Genomic DNA, 15,875 nt, shown 5'->3' with positions numbered 1-15,875 from the left:
AGATTTTTGATTTAAGACCATGGGAAGACTCTCTGCAAAATAAAATGCCTCTATGTTTCACAAACATTATTATAGGATAAATAGGAACAAGTGAGGGAGAAAACCATCATATTGTGCTCTTTTCAGTGAGAGTCAGGAAGGTTTAACACCAAATCTAAACCATAAGTCTGCTTTTTTGGTGTACCATCAGAAGAGACAAATATTTTGGAAAACTTGATGGAATTCTAATTTATTGGGTTAATTCTTAAAGTTTAACTGGAATAAAAGAACAAGCCTCTTGGATGTTTTTAATCTACTCAAAATGCAATTCTATCATCAGAATAAATTTTAAAAAGAGAACAAATCCTGGGAAAATGCACAAAACCTTCAAATTAGACAAAGGTAATAAATTATCCTTTCTTTAGCATTGAATTACTGCCAGTCTAACAAACAGACCACAGATTATGACAAACCTCAGAATTAGGCCTCTCTGAAATTAAGTCATGTAAAAATTGGTTTAATAGTAAAAAGAAAAAAAAATTCTTCTACCTCTTTACCTACCCACCTCTATCTGTTCAAACATAAGAAAAATCCCCTACATGATTTTCCATGCATTTCTCCTAATAAACTGGGTATCAATAAAACACTTCCACTCATTCAAATCATCCCACTGTAAATTCAAAGCCTGCCAGCTGCTAGGCTGCTGCTGTGCCAAGGTCACTGCTATCCAATCTCACCTCAGCACTTTCCTGGTGCTTCCATGCATTCACTGATTGGCTCCTTATGTATTTAGATGTGAAACTTAGCTTTTTCTCTGCTGTACAGAACATGGTACACTGGAGTCCTGGGCTCATAGCTAGGGTTCCTATGCACTCTGATGATAAAAATAAAAAACCCATATACACCTGCAATGACATATCTTCACCAACCTTGCCACAAGAAGCTTTAATTCTAGATGATACTGTGAACAAGCAGAATTCTATATATTTCTGATTGATAAATTGTGTGTATTTCAGCACACACAAGCAACACAGAGACAAAAACAGTCATGTTAACTCTACCCCTAACATGTCTCATGTTGGGGTAGAGCTTATAGCCATACACAGATGCTTTATGGGCATTGAGCACTAGTGTTAGGACAGGTGGAAATAGCTTCAAGTTTTGCCAGAGGAGGTTTAGATTGGATATTAGGAAAATGTCTGCACTGAAAGGGTTATCAGGCACTGGAACAGACTGCCCAGAGAAGTGCCAGAGTCACCATCCCTGCAGGCATTTAAAACACACATAGATGAGGCACCGGGGAATATGGTTCAGTGGAGAAACTGTCAGAGCTGGGTTAATGGTTGGACCTGATAACCTTACAGGTCCTTTAAACTTAAATGAATTTATGATTCTATGACATAGAGACACCTGTGGCATATGGCCATAAAGCTGAAAATTGCTTACCACGCTGCAGCCAGGACAGTCGGGGCCATTCTCACATGTCCTGCGCCGTGCCTGGATCCCTCCTCCACACTGAGCCGTGCAGCGCTCCCATGGCCCCCAGCCTGTCCAAAACACATGAGGGGGGCACAACAAGTGCTCATTGCAGTACCTGTGGGAAGAGAAATATGGAGGCAAAGAATCTATTTAGTATCAAGAAAAGACCTCCCTCAAAACCTCCCTCATTTACATAATTTAGATAGATATTTGTACAGGGAAATGTTTTACACAAAGGGCCTCTCCCTATTCAATAAGCACCTCACTAACAGTTGTTACACTGCACAGTGTGTCTAAACATTCAAGTGGGTTTTTTTAGGTTGCAGTTGTGTGGGTGGAGCACTTGTTTGCTTTATTCAGTGACTTTATACATGCAGTGACTTTTATACATTCCGTGCGATGCAGCCACGCGATTGCACTGTGGTCACGTAAGCAAGGCTGCAAACTGTTTTATTAAAACCAGTTGTGGCTCTGCCTCTGTGGCAGTCAACCAAACCGAAGGCAAACATTCATGCAGGCAGTCTTTTATCAGTCTCCAGCTAAGAATTGATTAGGATCTATCTCTCTCATCTTCAGAGAGCTGCACTGGCTTTTCATAGCATTTCTGCTTCCATGGACAATATAAAAGCTAAAACATTGATTCTAGGCATAAAGAACTGTACTTGTTTATAATGTTACTACTTTATCTTTTAAGGGGTGTTTTTAGCTATTGTAATCTTTGAAAGATATTCCTGTAGGCTGCAAACTGATTCAGAGGCCAAGTAGGTTCTTGAGGGAAGAACTATTGAGTTGTCATTTTTGTAACAATACATTCAGAAGGAATGTGGGAAGGTCCCAGCTTCAGCTGAGTTTTTTCAATTTTTGTAGAAGCCTTAGATACTAGATTTTTTGAGTGTGCCATCCAATAATTCTAGCCATAGCTTATGCTGCTTTTTAAGGAAGCTCTACACAGGTCCAAGGGACTTGGGCCATCAGCCAGTGGGACTAGGGCTCTCTGAGAGACCAAGCTTTTACTTAGATAAAGCAAACACACAGCATAGTCAGGAAACAGACAACTCTAAAGAAATTCTCTGATATTTTATGGATACATCTGGGTAGCTCTTGTTACAATACTGACTGTCCTGAATGAACAAATCAATCTGATACAGTATTTCCTCAGTTTTTACACCATTCATCTAAAATCCAATGTCTTCCTGCCCTTCTAACAAGTTTTCATCTCTTGGCACTCTTCTGCTGTGAAAACTGACTCTAATACTCCAGTTATTCATTTTCTACAAAAAAGAGAAATGACAGTATGAACAGTTATTTTCAACAAGAATAACCACAACAGGTTTTTTGCTTGTATTAAGAAAGCCCAAATATCTTCAAGCTCTAATTCTTCATTATCCCTCATTATAAAAAATTTAAACATTTGGAACTCAGTGGAGGGCAAAAAATAATGTTGGTGGTGTAAATAACATACAAAAATAGATTTATTGCATATGCTGGAGCCTAAAATTCAAACTTTGTCCCTAGGTCTGGGCAACTCCATAAAAATCAAAGATTGGGAGTGAGGTTAATAGGAGAGTGACATTTAGTTTTCTGCTTCTGTAGAGTTAAGAAAACTATTCACAGCTTGTATTGACCTTTCCTCTGGAAACTGAGGAAAAAAATGCCAAACCCTCAATATTTATGAATCTGGTGTCAGAATTCTTCAGTGCATGATTTGGGTAAACACATTACAGTTCACATTATATTAAAGATACATAGAAATGTTCTGTGCCTGAATATTCTTCCCTTAGAATGCCAACTGCACACTTTCTTTGTCACATGCATTCATTTAGGGGAATGTGTGTGATAGCTTCTTCTAGATTATTTGTTGAGAATGTATGGTAAATATAATAGAGACGTAACATCAGCATTTATTTAGTCAAATTACTACAAACTTTGCATCATTTCAGTTCTTAATGAAGATGTGTCAAGTTAATTTGGGAGACACACTGAGGCTGAAGTAAATCTGCCATGAAGTTGAAAAATACCTGTATTCAGCCATGAAGAAGTAAAATTAAGGAACTTGCCTTGCCTTAAAATAAAGGCATCTACAGTTTAGCTATCTAAAAATGAAGAAGCTAGCTAACTTGAGCAACAGCTCATGGAAAGAAACAGCCCAGTTAAAAATATGATTTATGTCACCCTTAAGCAGAGGCCATTTAAATAGACCTCAATGTACAGATTGATTTTCTTGGACTATAAATGCTGCATGGGAGACAGACATCTAAGCAGCCATTAAAGGCAATGGAAATCTTGTCAATACAAACTAGGGAGACTAGAATGATTGATTTGAAGAAGTTAAGGAATATAGAGCAGAAGGACACAAATTACTGCTCTCCACAGCCTGCATCGACTAAATTTCTACATACTACAGTGGAAGTTCAGACACCTGACTCACACATAAACATTCACTCTCGTGACCCCCTGAAGTTAGGTGTGACAGATCTCACTTCGAGGACAGTCATGCCACTATGCAGTGGCTCTTTTAGTGTCTATGTGCCTGACCTCCCACTCTCCCACTTCAGCAGGAGACAGAAAAGAAACCTAATAGCAGTGACCCTTCACAGTAAGCACTTCAAAGGGCTGGCAATTCTGTTTTCCAATGCTAATTAAAGATGCAGCTGAAAAAAAGCCCTAAAATCTCTATGCAAACTACTTCAATTTAGGAAACAGTTTTGTTGTCTTGCTTTTTTTTTAATAGTCACCAACATCATTTTTTTCTTTTTTTTCAGGGAAAAAAAAAAAGGGAACAAACCAAAAACTAACACAGCATACAAATAGAATCTTATTTTCATTTCAGCCAGCCAGCCTCTGAAAATATCAGGTATGTTTTCACAGCTAGAGACATCCCTGCAATTGATCTTTGAGAACTGTGCTTCAGCATGGGGCTTTGAGCCAAGTTTCATTATATCTGTTCTTGGCTGCATTTCAAGTCACTCAGCAACCCTTTTTCCCTTTTGCTCTTTCTTCCCCTCTTAATTTTGTTCTCAGGACCCACAGGGCTAACGTTTTAGAGTAATTCAACAAAACATGCAATGCAAGAAACTTGAATCTGTGAAAGCACTACCCTCTCCCCTAACCTAACTGCAGGGAGGTCAGAATGGAGAACAGCCTAGAGAAATGTGGGTTTTGTACAGTGACCCTTCACATTTCCCTTGAAGTGAGCCCAAGTTCAAATGCCCTAATAAAGGAATTGTCATGCTGGGGGAAGGGTGAACATCCTCTGTACAGTTGTGTCCACAGCTATTAGTGCCTACATCAAATTCTACAACTACAATTTCATTGCAACTAGCATTACTATTCTTGTTTCTATAAAGATCTCAACCTTTAGTAAGATATCAATTTATTCAATTATTTCAGTGCTGCTATCCAGCACTGAGTATTATGGGCTAACTGCATGACAGTTACAAGTATGCCCTTTTTATTCCACAGAGAGATGTTATTTAAACAAATACTTTGTAATTTTGAACTATGTTATACTACTAACGTGTTTAAGAAAAACAAACTAAGCTTCATCCCTGTGTGCCCTTTCCTGTGCAATGTACTGTTCTGTGGTGGGTAGTTGTGATTACCAGCTGGTGATTTACTGGGATGCACAGACTATACTGAGGCTGATGGGAATGCCAGATTCCTTTAACTGCAGGCAGGCAGGCACATGACATTCACATGCCCTGCTGGATTGAGATTGTTGCACTGACAGAAGTACCCATCCAAGAGACTGTGGAAGGTGGCATGTGGTCCCAGGGGCTTCTGTGGAAGAGAGGGAGCAGAGACAGCTAGGAGGGTGGGAACAGACACTTCCCGGAAGACAAGACATCCATGGGAGTGCAAGCAAGCCTAGAGCCTTGTGGAGTTTAAGCTGCTCTGCTGAAGTGGACTGGGCTTGTTCACACTGCTCAGAAACAAGCAGCGCTACACAGAGCAGGCACTTGACTCTCAGCAGCTCCTCTTTCTCATGGAAACAAGCCCAAAAGCCGAATGTTTGCTGAGAACCCTGTACAAAATAATGCAAGATTATGTCCTGCTTCTAAGTGTTTTATTCACGCCAAAATATCCAGGGCTTTCAAACATTTACTCCTTGTCTGCAGCCAATTTACTTTTTTAATTGGCATGGTTTTTTCCTATTCTTTCCTGTGTCATAAAAGATAAGTGCATCCACTGAAAGCAAGTAATTCACATTTTAATGTCCCTCATTTCTGCACAGAGAGGAGGGGGACCAGTGGACTTAATCAGGCCATATCTCCAGCATCTTCCACGGAAAGGACAAACATTCTCACCCCATGATAATTCCAGACAGGATACTACAGACTCTATAAACTAAGATCTAGAGAATTTCCAGCAGCTTCAGTGAATATCTTTTATACAGGAAAAATCAGAAAAATTAAGCCCCTAAGGAACTGATCAAGATGTCTCCCATCTGGAGTCTTAACTATAAAATTATTCTTTTATTAGCAAATTTTGTTAGAATGTTATTTTTACTCCCTCTCCATATTCTGTCTACGTGCACATCGGCTGCACTTTTGACCTACTTCTACAAGGGGAATTTGCTTTGTAATACAAGTATTTGCTGTTATCTCTCAACTGCTTTCCCCCCCTTCCCATGCAGCCCTTTAGCAGCAGAGCATGAAACAGTTTAACCTATCTTCAACGCTTTAAACTGGCAAATATTGCCATTGATTTCAAGGGAATGGCCAGTGAGCACAGAGCTGCCTGACACATTAGCCATGATAGGATCATGGCTTTCATGAGGTTAAACAAATATATCCTAGACAAACATTTAGCTCTTAACGCATGAACAAATACGCTCAAGCTGAATATGGATCTACATCTGAAAGTAAATTTACCTCAGATATATGTTGCCTTTTTTGTGTTTGCTTTCTATGGAGTTATGTATTGGATTTCCACTGAAATCACTGTTTGTGGAAAAGCTGTTTCAAAGTTTGGCACATAGATGGCTGTGGAAATTGAATCCTATATTTATACCCCTGAACATGTGAAGGTGATTAGAGTACACACACTTACAAAGTCAAATGCACTCAATATGTAAAACAACTAATTCAAATTTTTGCTAATACAAAATATATTTTCATTTTACATATGAGCTGGGTCATCAAAAAAGTAAACTGTTAGGCTATTTATAAACAGTGGTTGATTTAAATAAGAAAATCTGAGAAGGTACTTCTTGGCACTTTGGATACAAAAATAGTAAATGTTTCTCAGGAGTTGCTGCACATGTAATGTTTGTTCAGGCTGCCTAAATGTTATGGGCTCAAAGGAATTGCTCCCATTTGGTTCTGATGTAACTCAATGAGAGCCAAACAGTGAAATAATACTACTGTAAATGCTGGTACTCCATTGCCCTCACAGCTCAAAAGTCCCCACAAGCTGGCAGAGCCATGAGGACACTCATAAAACTCTAACAGCCCCAGCTTCCCCTGGGTCCTCCACCCACACCAATGGGCCAAGGAGCTCTGTTTAACCTGATCCTAACCCTGGCCTGTGGTTTAGCTTCCTACCTGGACTTCAGACTTCTCTCACTGTCATGATGTCACTAGGATCTAGACTCCTGGTTGTGTCTGGTCACAATCTCCAGGCTTGCCCTGCTCCCCTCCTGTGGGTGATGGGATGGGCCCTGGCTGGCAAATATCCCAGGACCTTCTGCTTTTTTACAGCTCTGAAAAGAGTTATCCAAGTACTTGGCTTAACACTGACAAAAATCCTGGCAAATAACTGATGTCTCATTCCTCTAGCTGCTTTACAAATTACTTGACAAAATTTCCTAACTTACCACACCCTCTGGAAAAAAAAATTAAAGACCCTTAAAAAAATAATTAAAAGTATCAGGACATAACACGGATAACAAACAAAACCAAGGAAGAGGCAGGAAGGTTAAATGTGAGCAAGCTATGAGTGAGAAAGGTGAAGAGCTATTGGGAGTGAAGGGTCTTTCAAAGAGACAGGAAACAGTGACAGAAGAGCTCTGAGAGAAAAAGGCATCCTGCAGTAAACTCACAGGCACATTCATCCCAGGTTGCTGCGGAACTGGACAGAGACAGAAAGGACAAATAAGCTGCAGGCTACAAAAGCAAAGCAACATAAGCTTATTGTTCCTTTAGAACTGTTGCATACCAAAATTCAATCCTTCTGGACTGTTATTATTTCAACTCATCATAAGTCATTTTCCAGTTTGCAACTGCTTTTACAGTGCACCCATTGTCTTAATGCTTGTATAATTAAGAGAGTATTTCTCATGGTTTTCTGTTGTGCTGTGAAACTTCTTATCAAACTTTTTTCCATGTTAAACTAAAATAAACAATTACTATTGCCATCTATAGTGCATCACCCCAAAGTCTCTCCAAACTGAACTATTTTTTTTCTGTTTTGCCTTGTTGTGTCCTGCCCTGGACTGACCTCTCAGTTCAGGAAAATCAATAACTGTTATTCATGCTGGGACAGAGCTAAATAACAGCAGATACAATCTGTGTTTGATGGTGATGGCTTTCTGGTTGGGCAACCTATTTTCAGAAAGCAATTTACAAAAGAACGAAATCCTCTCCTTCAGAATGAAATGGTAAATATTCATGGCCTTGAAACAGCGAGAAACATTCACACATTCTGTGATACTGATCCTTTACATCTAGGAGTTAGAAAGACCATGTCCCTGGTGATCCATTAATAGGTAAATGTGTGATGCAACCTTGCTTCAATGAATCTCTTAATCTGAAGAAATGCTAGAGTTGGTGTTTAATTAAATGCCTCACTGAAACTCTTCATAAAGGTTACTGACTTTAGTTTACATCCAACAGCAATATAGGATACTACATCATCCATAAAGAAACACTGAAGAAAGCTGTAAGTGCACATTGGAGGGAAACATATCCGCATACACCGCTTGGAATGGATGGCTACAGGACTCCAAATTTTCACACCAAACCTAGTCTTCTGCTATCTAGCTTTCTGGTATGCCTCTGGAAACAACACAATGCAAGAGTTGCAGTTTATCTGAATATATTCTATTCTATGTGAATATATTTAGATGATTTAAAGAAATATTTAATTCCTGTTAAACTGCAAACACGAAAATTAGGGCTGCATGTAGGGCCCACATAAATTAAAAATGTACTTATGGTGCATGTAAAATAGAATGAAAGGCCTGAACCTGACATTCTGAGCTAGTGACAAAATACTTACATGGTGAAATCAAAATCTGAGCTAACTTGATCTGCTCAGGGGTTAAAAAACATATACAAACAATTAAAAAAACCCACCAAGCTTGAAACCTTACTAAAGATATTTGAGTTCAGGGTGTATTATATTTATTGAACAGAAAACAAAGCCCTTGAAACCTCCTTCTATGTTATAGAAATGCTTAATTTACTTACAAAAGAAAAAATGAGCTCACAGCATCAGTAACATAGTGCTGCGACCTTATTATATTTTGTTCTGAATTCCGGGTCTTGAGGCTGGGTAAGTTACAATTCAAACACAGTGCAATCAATTTTCAAGGAGAATCAATTTTCAGGGTCTCAAGGGACAGCAGCACGTTGCTTCAGCCCAATTGTCTGGCACTACCAGGAGCTCTCAGGTGGCTCGGGAGGAATGAAGCGAAGCAAAAGATGAAAGATCTGCTGCAGACCCACAGCCTTGTTAATGGGAATATTGCACTGTACAGCAGTGAAGGTAAAGAGAGAGTGAAAGGGAAGGGAAGGGAAAACCAAGGCAAATAAAGGAGAAAATGTCCTGTGGATAGCAACTACACAGAAGAAATTAAAACAGACAATAGAAAAGAGATAACTCACCTCTCCTCACGATTCTGTCCCACACAGACGCGTCCTCCATGTCGAGGGGTTGGATTGCTGCAGGATCGCTGACGGACTTGAAAGCCTATTCCACAAGTAGTGCTACAAGGTGACCAAGAAGTCCATGGTGTCCAGCCTCCATTTCTGGTAGAATAAAAAGCTCAGGCTCTGTCATCTGTTATACATAGCGAATGGCTGATTAGGTGCGACTGACAGCAGAATCTGGCCGACTAATATTTCTGTAGAAGTCATTAATACTGCATCGTGTTCCTTTTCTTCAAGAATACTGAACCAAAGTAAAGGTGCTATGATACTCCATATTCCATGTTTTGCAATGAATTTGCTTTTGCTTTTAGCAACTGCTAAAATTACCTCCTTAACAAGAATTGCCAAGACATGAAGATATTTAGTTGCTTTTGGTCACTTTGTTCTGGGTAAACTACATATGCAAACTCCTGGATCAATGTTCTGAAGCTAACTTTAAATTACACATCACTTTCAGGGAGATTAAAATGTCAAATTTTGCTGCCTTGCCTGAAAGGAAAGTGATTAAACCCTGGAGGAAAATGAGACTCAAAGGACACCATATTGCTCTCTACAGCTACCTGGAAGGAGACTGTAATGAGATGGGAGTTGGTTTCTTCTCCTAGGCATTGAACTCTTGATTTTAAAGGGACAGAATGAGAGGAAATGGCATCACTTTGTGTCAGGAAAGATTTAGATTGAATATTAGGAAAAATTCCTCCACTAATAGGGCTGTCAAGCCTTGGAGCACACTGTCCAGGGAGGTGGTGGAGTCACCATCCCTGGAGGTATTAAAAGACTTGCAAATGTTGTACTTGGGGATATGGTTTAGTGGTGGACTAGGCAGTGCTTATTCATGGTTAGACTTGATCTGAAGTGTCTCTTCCAGCCTAAATGACTCTATGACATTAAATGCAAAAACCATTAAAATGTATTAGTTCTCAATTTCAATTAGTTCTAATTTTCAGTTCGTTCTCAATTTCAATTTCAGGTTATTCTGATGCCAATACCTTGCCTGCAATTTATAAAAAAACTAAGAGAGTTCACACACTTGTATGCACCTTGCATATGTGAAATTTCGGAAAGAACTTAAGGACTCCCACATGCCTCCTCCCCCTTTCCCCCCCTCCAAAAGAACACCCTAGGAAAAAATATTACAGACAAAAAATCTGAAAAGGAATTCCATATCTTCCATATTCTCTACTAGTGAAAAAAAAAAAAAAAAAAAAAAAAAAAAAAAAAAAAAAAATCACTTCAGCTGTTATCCAAAGCTTTAAATGGCTACATTGCAGTTTTTTGTACTGGTAGAACACAAACAGAAAAAAGGAAAAATAAAACTAAACTATATTGATCTTTTGATGTTTCATCATAAAAGCAAAATTTCAAACATTGCCTTACTAATATAGCAGTGTTAACAGAAGTAAGACATTAAAACAGTAGTGTAATAATGCCAAAGGTAGAATGCAAATCCAGTCCCAAATCACATTCCAAATTCCCTTCTAAACCTGACAGCTGCTATTTCATTGTTCAGTATCTCACAGCATGTTTATCTTTTCTAACATTCTCCTGACCTGATGCTATATATTATTAGATTTTTAGTATTCTCCTAAAATAGACTATTTTCACTTACACAGCTTGCAGTTACCTTGTGCAGAAATGTAATCAGTTTTATTCACTATCATGAAGTGATTGTGATGTTGAAAAAAAGAAAAAAAAACAGAAAAAAATCACTGAAAATAAGCAGAATGCACCAGGATATGTTTCATCTTGCAATTAAAATATGTATAAGATATGTGTAAAATATTTTAAACATGAACTTCTGATGCAGTTCCAAATACATCATGTTCTGAGTCTCTTTGAAATGACCTGCTCTCACTGATTTGCTCTGGGAGTGGTCAAGTTCCTGAAGAAGACAAATAGTGGCTAAAGAGTTCTGAAAATAGAACTTTCTATCGTAATGCAAATGAAAGATAAATGAAAACAATGAAAATATTTTTCCGGGCAGAATGGGGGACTACAATGGTAATATGAGACCTCCAAAAAAGTAAGGCAATTCTAACTTCCAGAAAACAAAGTTGTATGAATTACAGAACTGAGAAAAAGTATCATACTTTGGATATTATCTAACACAGATTTCTTTTTTTCTTTCAGAGCTTTTGTTAAAATTACCTGAGGACAACGTTATTTGGTACACGGCATTTGAAATGACTCTGTGCTCTCTGACTCACTCTCTCTCCTACAATGTCTGAGAGAAACTCTCAGATGTCCCATTTGCCCTTTCATGCGCAGAACAGGATCCGTAGATTTAAGGGGAGATTTCAAAGGGTGGGCTTTATTCTGATTAAGTTGAAAATTTTTAAACCACAAATGACCGAACCTGAAATTGTCTGGCATACCTGGAGCAGTTGGCAATCTCCATGGTTGGCCCTTCACACAGCCATCCTCCACACTGAGGAGCAGGACTGTCACACACGCGCGTCCTACAGAGGCAGGAGCCAACACTGGCCCCGTCGGTGTGGGTGCAAGGTTTCCACTGTGACCATGTCCCAAAATGTCCATCCACTGTCAGATTCCTCATCTAGAAACAAACACAACAGAAAAGCTTACCCGAGGATTGGCAGTACCTTCACACAACCTCTTTATTCTGCTGTGCATGAAGGTTTAGCCTTCAGCCACCAACCACAGCAGTCTCCACTGGAGAGATACACCTTTCAAACAGCAATCTCCCCTCATAATTCCTGTACCTGCATAATTTCCACAACTTCTGACCAATCTGAACCACTGGATGCCACCACCATAGCAATTACAGAAATCACCACAAACTGTTACCTTTCACGACCATGCTTGCCTACCTCTTGATTGCCTTTGGTAATCCCCTACTTCCTGAAATTTTCCAGTGAAAATGGAACCTGGAGACTGACTGTAAAAACCAAGATCAAAAGGAAGAGCCAGCAGAGGATAAGGAGAAATGAAGAATTAATTCTCCATAAGGATGATGAGATGCTGGAACAGGTTTCCCATGAGAAATTGTGGATGCCCAATCCATGGAAGTGTTTAAGGCCAGGCTGGATGGGGCTTTGAGCAACATGGTCTAGTGGAAGGTGTTCCTACCCTTGGCAGATGGAATTCAACCTAAATGATCTTTCAGTTTCCTTCCAGTGAAACATTTCTAAACACAGATGCTGAAGGGTAACAAAACTAGGCTGATCAAACTCAAATCTCCATGATGAGTGTCTTTTCTTTGAAAACAATTTTTTTTTCCCATTCTTTTCGTAAGGATGAAAAGTGGTTTTAAATATGACAGTCTCTAAATATTATATGAAATTCTATGTATGAATCCTAGAAACATCTCCAAAAAGCAGCACCTAACCCTACATGATGAAACAGCTTGCTCCCACAGAATTCAATTCTCAAACCCTTTGGCTGGAAGGTTCAGACCATTCTCATCTTGACTGGAATGTTTCCAACAAGCAGCTGTAACACATTCAATATGAAATCTTCATTTCCCAGATGAAAAAAATTATCTAGAAAATGAGTTTTTTCTAAAGAAAATGGGGCAGGATGTGGTAAATTCAGCTCCCAGACAAGGCAATTTTCCATACAATTCTTTTAGCAAGGTGTTAATCTTGACAAATCTGTGATTCTAAATGGAAATTATGGCCACTTTAACTTAAATATTAAGGAATTTGCCTTTTGTTTGCTTCATGTTAACTTTGAGTCAAGGCAACAGCACCAACAAGTGCAAGTAGCATTTAAATTCACTCTTAGACTAAATATGAATCACTTGTAGTCATGCATTTTTCATCCAATGTGTGAGAACATAACACTTTAATATTTGCTTACATATTGAAACAGGAATTACAGTTGTAGATTGTCATATTTGATCTGAAATGGTATCTTCCTTTACTGTTTTTAGTATTTTAGCAGTGGTGAGAGAAGTGTACATTGCACAAACACTTTGAAGATACAAGATACTAAATTAGAACATAAGGCATGTTTCCACTGACACTGGATATTGGCTGCTTCTTTCCACCATGGCAAAGATACCATAATTTCACTACTAATTACAATTCCCACAGTTTATTTTTCACAATAGTCACTTGTGCAAGAACAGCTATGTGTATATTCTGTCAGCTACAACCAACATAAACATACTTATTAATTTCAAAATCTGTTGACAGCTGTTTATTGAAAATAATTCATCAACCTTTGCTCATGTAGAGTTTACACTGATGGGTTTTGTAAGACAACAAGAAATAATATTTCCTTTTAAGTGACAAGCAGATGCATTCCTCTTATTTGTTAGACTGCTGGTCTAACAAATATTTATAGTCCATAAACTAACAATTCCATGTCTCCAATCTAATTATGTCAGAGATGTGAAAATGCCTTTACTGCTTTCTGTTTCTGTCCTGCATCAAAACACCTTTATTGTTGCACCTACAGTTTTAAACTAAAGCTGGTCTGTGGTTACACAAGCTAACAGCTGCCTACGTTTACCAGAATACATATTAAGTGGCAGGGAAGTATACTTTAAACATAGCTGAAAGCTTGAACTCAGAAAGAAAAACTGATGACATATTCTCTTTCTTCATTATTTTTCCTTGCTTGTGCAAAGATCATCCCACTGGGGTCTCTGTTGTTCCCCATGACTCACCTGCTCTGTCTCTCTGTGAATATTTCCCTTTCAGAAGTGATATCAAATAATCTCATCATACAGCTGCAGGAAAGCAAAATGTACCCATGAGGGGCCTTTGCAGCCTCACCAGAATCCATGCCCATTAACCTTTCACCATCTGACACCTCAAGGGCAAAATCACAGTCAATGACAATCACACCTTGGCATGGCTACACTCTGCTTTCCCTCTCTACCACCTTGGTTTTGTCACCCTTTCTCTTCTGCAGATAACTTTAGACCTTTCTTCCTTCTTCAAGTCCTCCAAATAATCAGCCTTTGTCTCAAGTCTCTCTGCACACACCTCATCTTCCTGCTTTGTGCCTCTGCACTCTGAGTAGAGGTCACAATTTTTTACTCTGTCAAGAGATCTTTGGTTTGAGATTACCTTTGGTAAAATTTAGTAAGACTGTAGAGTTTCCTGAAGCTTCTAATGAATTCAGATCCCATACTAAACTTTCTCTAGGAATAACTGTAAAAATAAAGCCATTTCATGTTGCATGCCTCTGTTTAACAAACAAACAAAACCAAAAGCACAACCAAAACCAAAACCAAAATCCTGAAAAACATTTTTTAATTTTTTTTTTCACTTTCCTTATAAAAGCTCCTGGATATTTTTAAGTGATGGATTGCAAGTTGTCCCACTGGAAAATATTTAATTAAAAATAATGAACATTCATTGTCAATAAAAAAATTGAATAAATAATAGGGAGACATGACCAACTGGAAAAAGATCAAGTGTGCCATAGCAATAATTAGTGTCCATATTTATGCACAATTGCTGTACTCATGCCAACTGAAACAACAACCTAAAAATCAAATTGAGAATCAAATCAGAGCAAGATAACCAAAATAACCCCATTTTTCAAAACTGATCTTCAAAGTCCAGAGATGATAGCACAAACACTCATCTGTCTCTCCCTTTTACCTCTCTCCTCTAACATGACATGCCTATAAGTACTCAGCCATAGGAATAATTCTGTAAGAACTAATTTATCAAAGGAAACTGGTCAAACTTTTTATTCTGGACTAAACTATTGTATGAACAGGCCTCTCTCTGATCCAATTTTAGAAGAAACTGGTAGTTCATTAATCTGAAAAAAAAAATTTTACAATGTTTAAAAGATCTGAGTAATTTTACTAACAAATAAGATATTGGAAGCAGTTGGGACCAAAAGAGGGAGAGTAGGTTTTGAATATTCTGTTACATTCTGCTTGCAACACTGTCTTGAATATATCTAGCACATGTTAAGGGTGCACATAGCTCAGTTGCCTACAGAATTAAATTAATTACATCTTGGCCTTTATATCCTGTGAGCACAGCACGAAAAAATGCTATAAAAACAAATATTTGAAAACCTCGCTAAGCAAAACTGTAATTGATTGCAGTTTGCCAGAATACTGTATTACTTCAGAGGAAAGCTTCTGTGAAGTTTTCCAAACTGTTCAATTATGTGTTACTTAGTGTATAAGGCATTAAAACTGTAAAGGTGCGAACCCACACTTTTCAGTTTAGATAATTCTAAACTCTTCCTTATATTATGCAAGTTCAATCTGCTCAAGGACAAAATTTGTTTGGAGTTTCACCAGATCTTTGAATCTCGGATCAGCAGGATAAGTCTCACAGCTATGGATAAATTTCTAAGCAAGACTTAGGTGCTCCCCTGCTTTGACTAGACTGCCATATCCTGTGCACATGTCATATAACAGATTCTAAATAATTGGTTTTCCAGTTGAATGGAACAGAATGGAATTATGCTTTCCAAATTATTCCTCCCTCCACCCCATCTTGGCCTTGTATTCAGTATCTACAAAAGAAAATAAGGCCTAGTGCCACAATTCAAAGATTGAGCACATGAGCTGGCTGACTGCCCATGCAAATACAAACA

At 38.4% G+C, this 15,875-nt stretch overlaps 1 protein-coding gene across 6 annotated transcripts in view; it reads right to left on the bottom strand.

The window, feature by feature from the left end:
• The window catches only part of SEMA5A (semaphorin 5A), a 314,081-nt gene that overhangs the window by 65,663 nt on the left and 232,543 nt on the right, over positions 1-15,875 (bottom strand). For all 6 annotated transcript variants that reach the window (XM_030230394.2, XM_030230426.2, XM_018907145.3 and 3 more), the window contains 3 exons: positions 11,708-11,889; positions 9,288-9,431; positions 1,426-1,573 (listed from right to left, as the gene is read on the bottom strand). In XM_030230394.2, coding sequence (XP_030086254.1) covers positions 1,426-1,573; positions 9,288-9,431; positions 11,708-11,889 — 474 coding nt within the window. The remainder of the gene's footprint in view (positions 1-1,425; positions 1,574-9,287; positions 9,432-11,707; positions 11,890-15,875) is intronic.

The sequence above is a fragment of the Serinus canaria genome, chromosome 2, assembly GCF_022539315.1.
Source record: "Serinus canaria isolate serCan28SL12 chromosome 2, serCan2020, whole genome shotgun sequence".
NCBI classification, from domain to species: domain Eukaryota; kingdom Metazoa; phylum Chordata; class Aves; order Passeriformes; family Fringillidae; genus Serinus; species Serinus canaria.
Note: the sequence above shows the minus strand (reverse complement) of the source record. Positions and strands in the feature narration are given on the sequence as shown.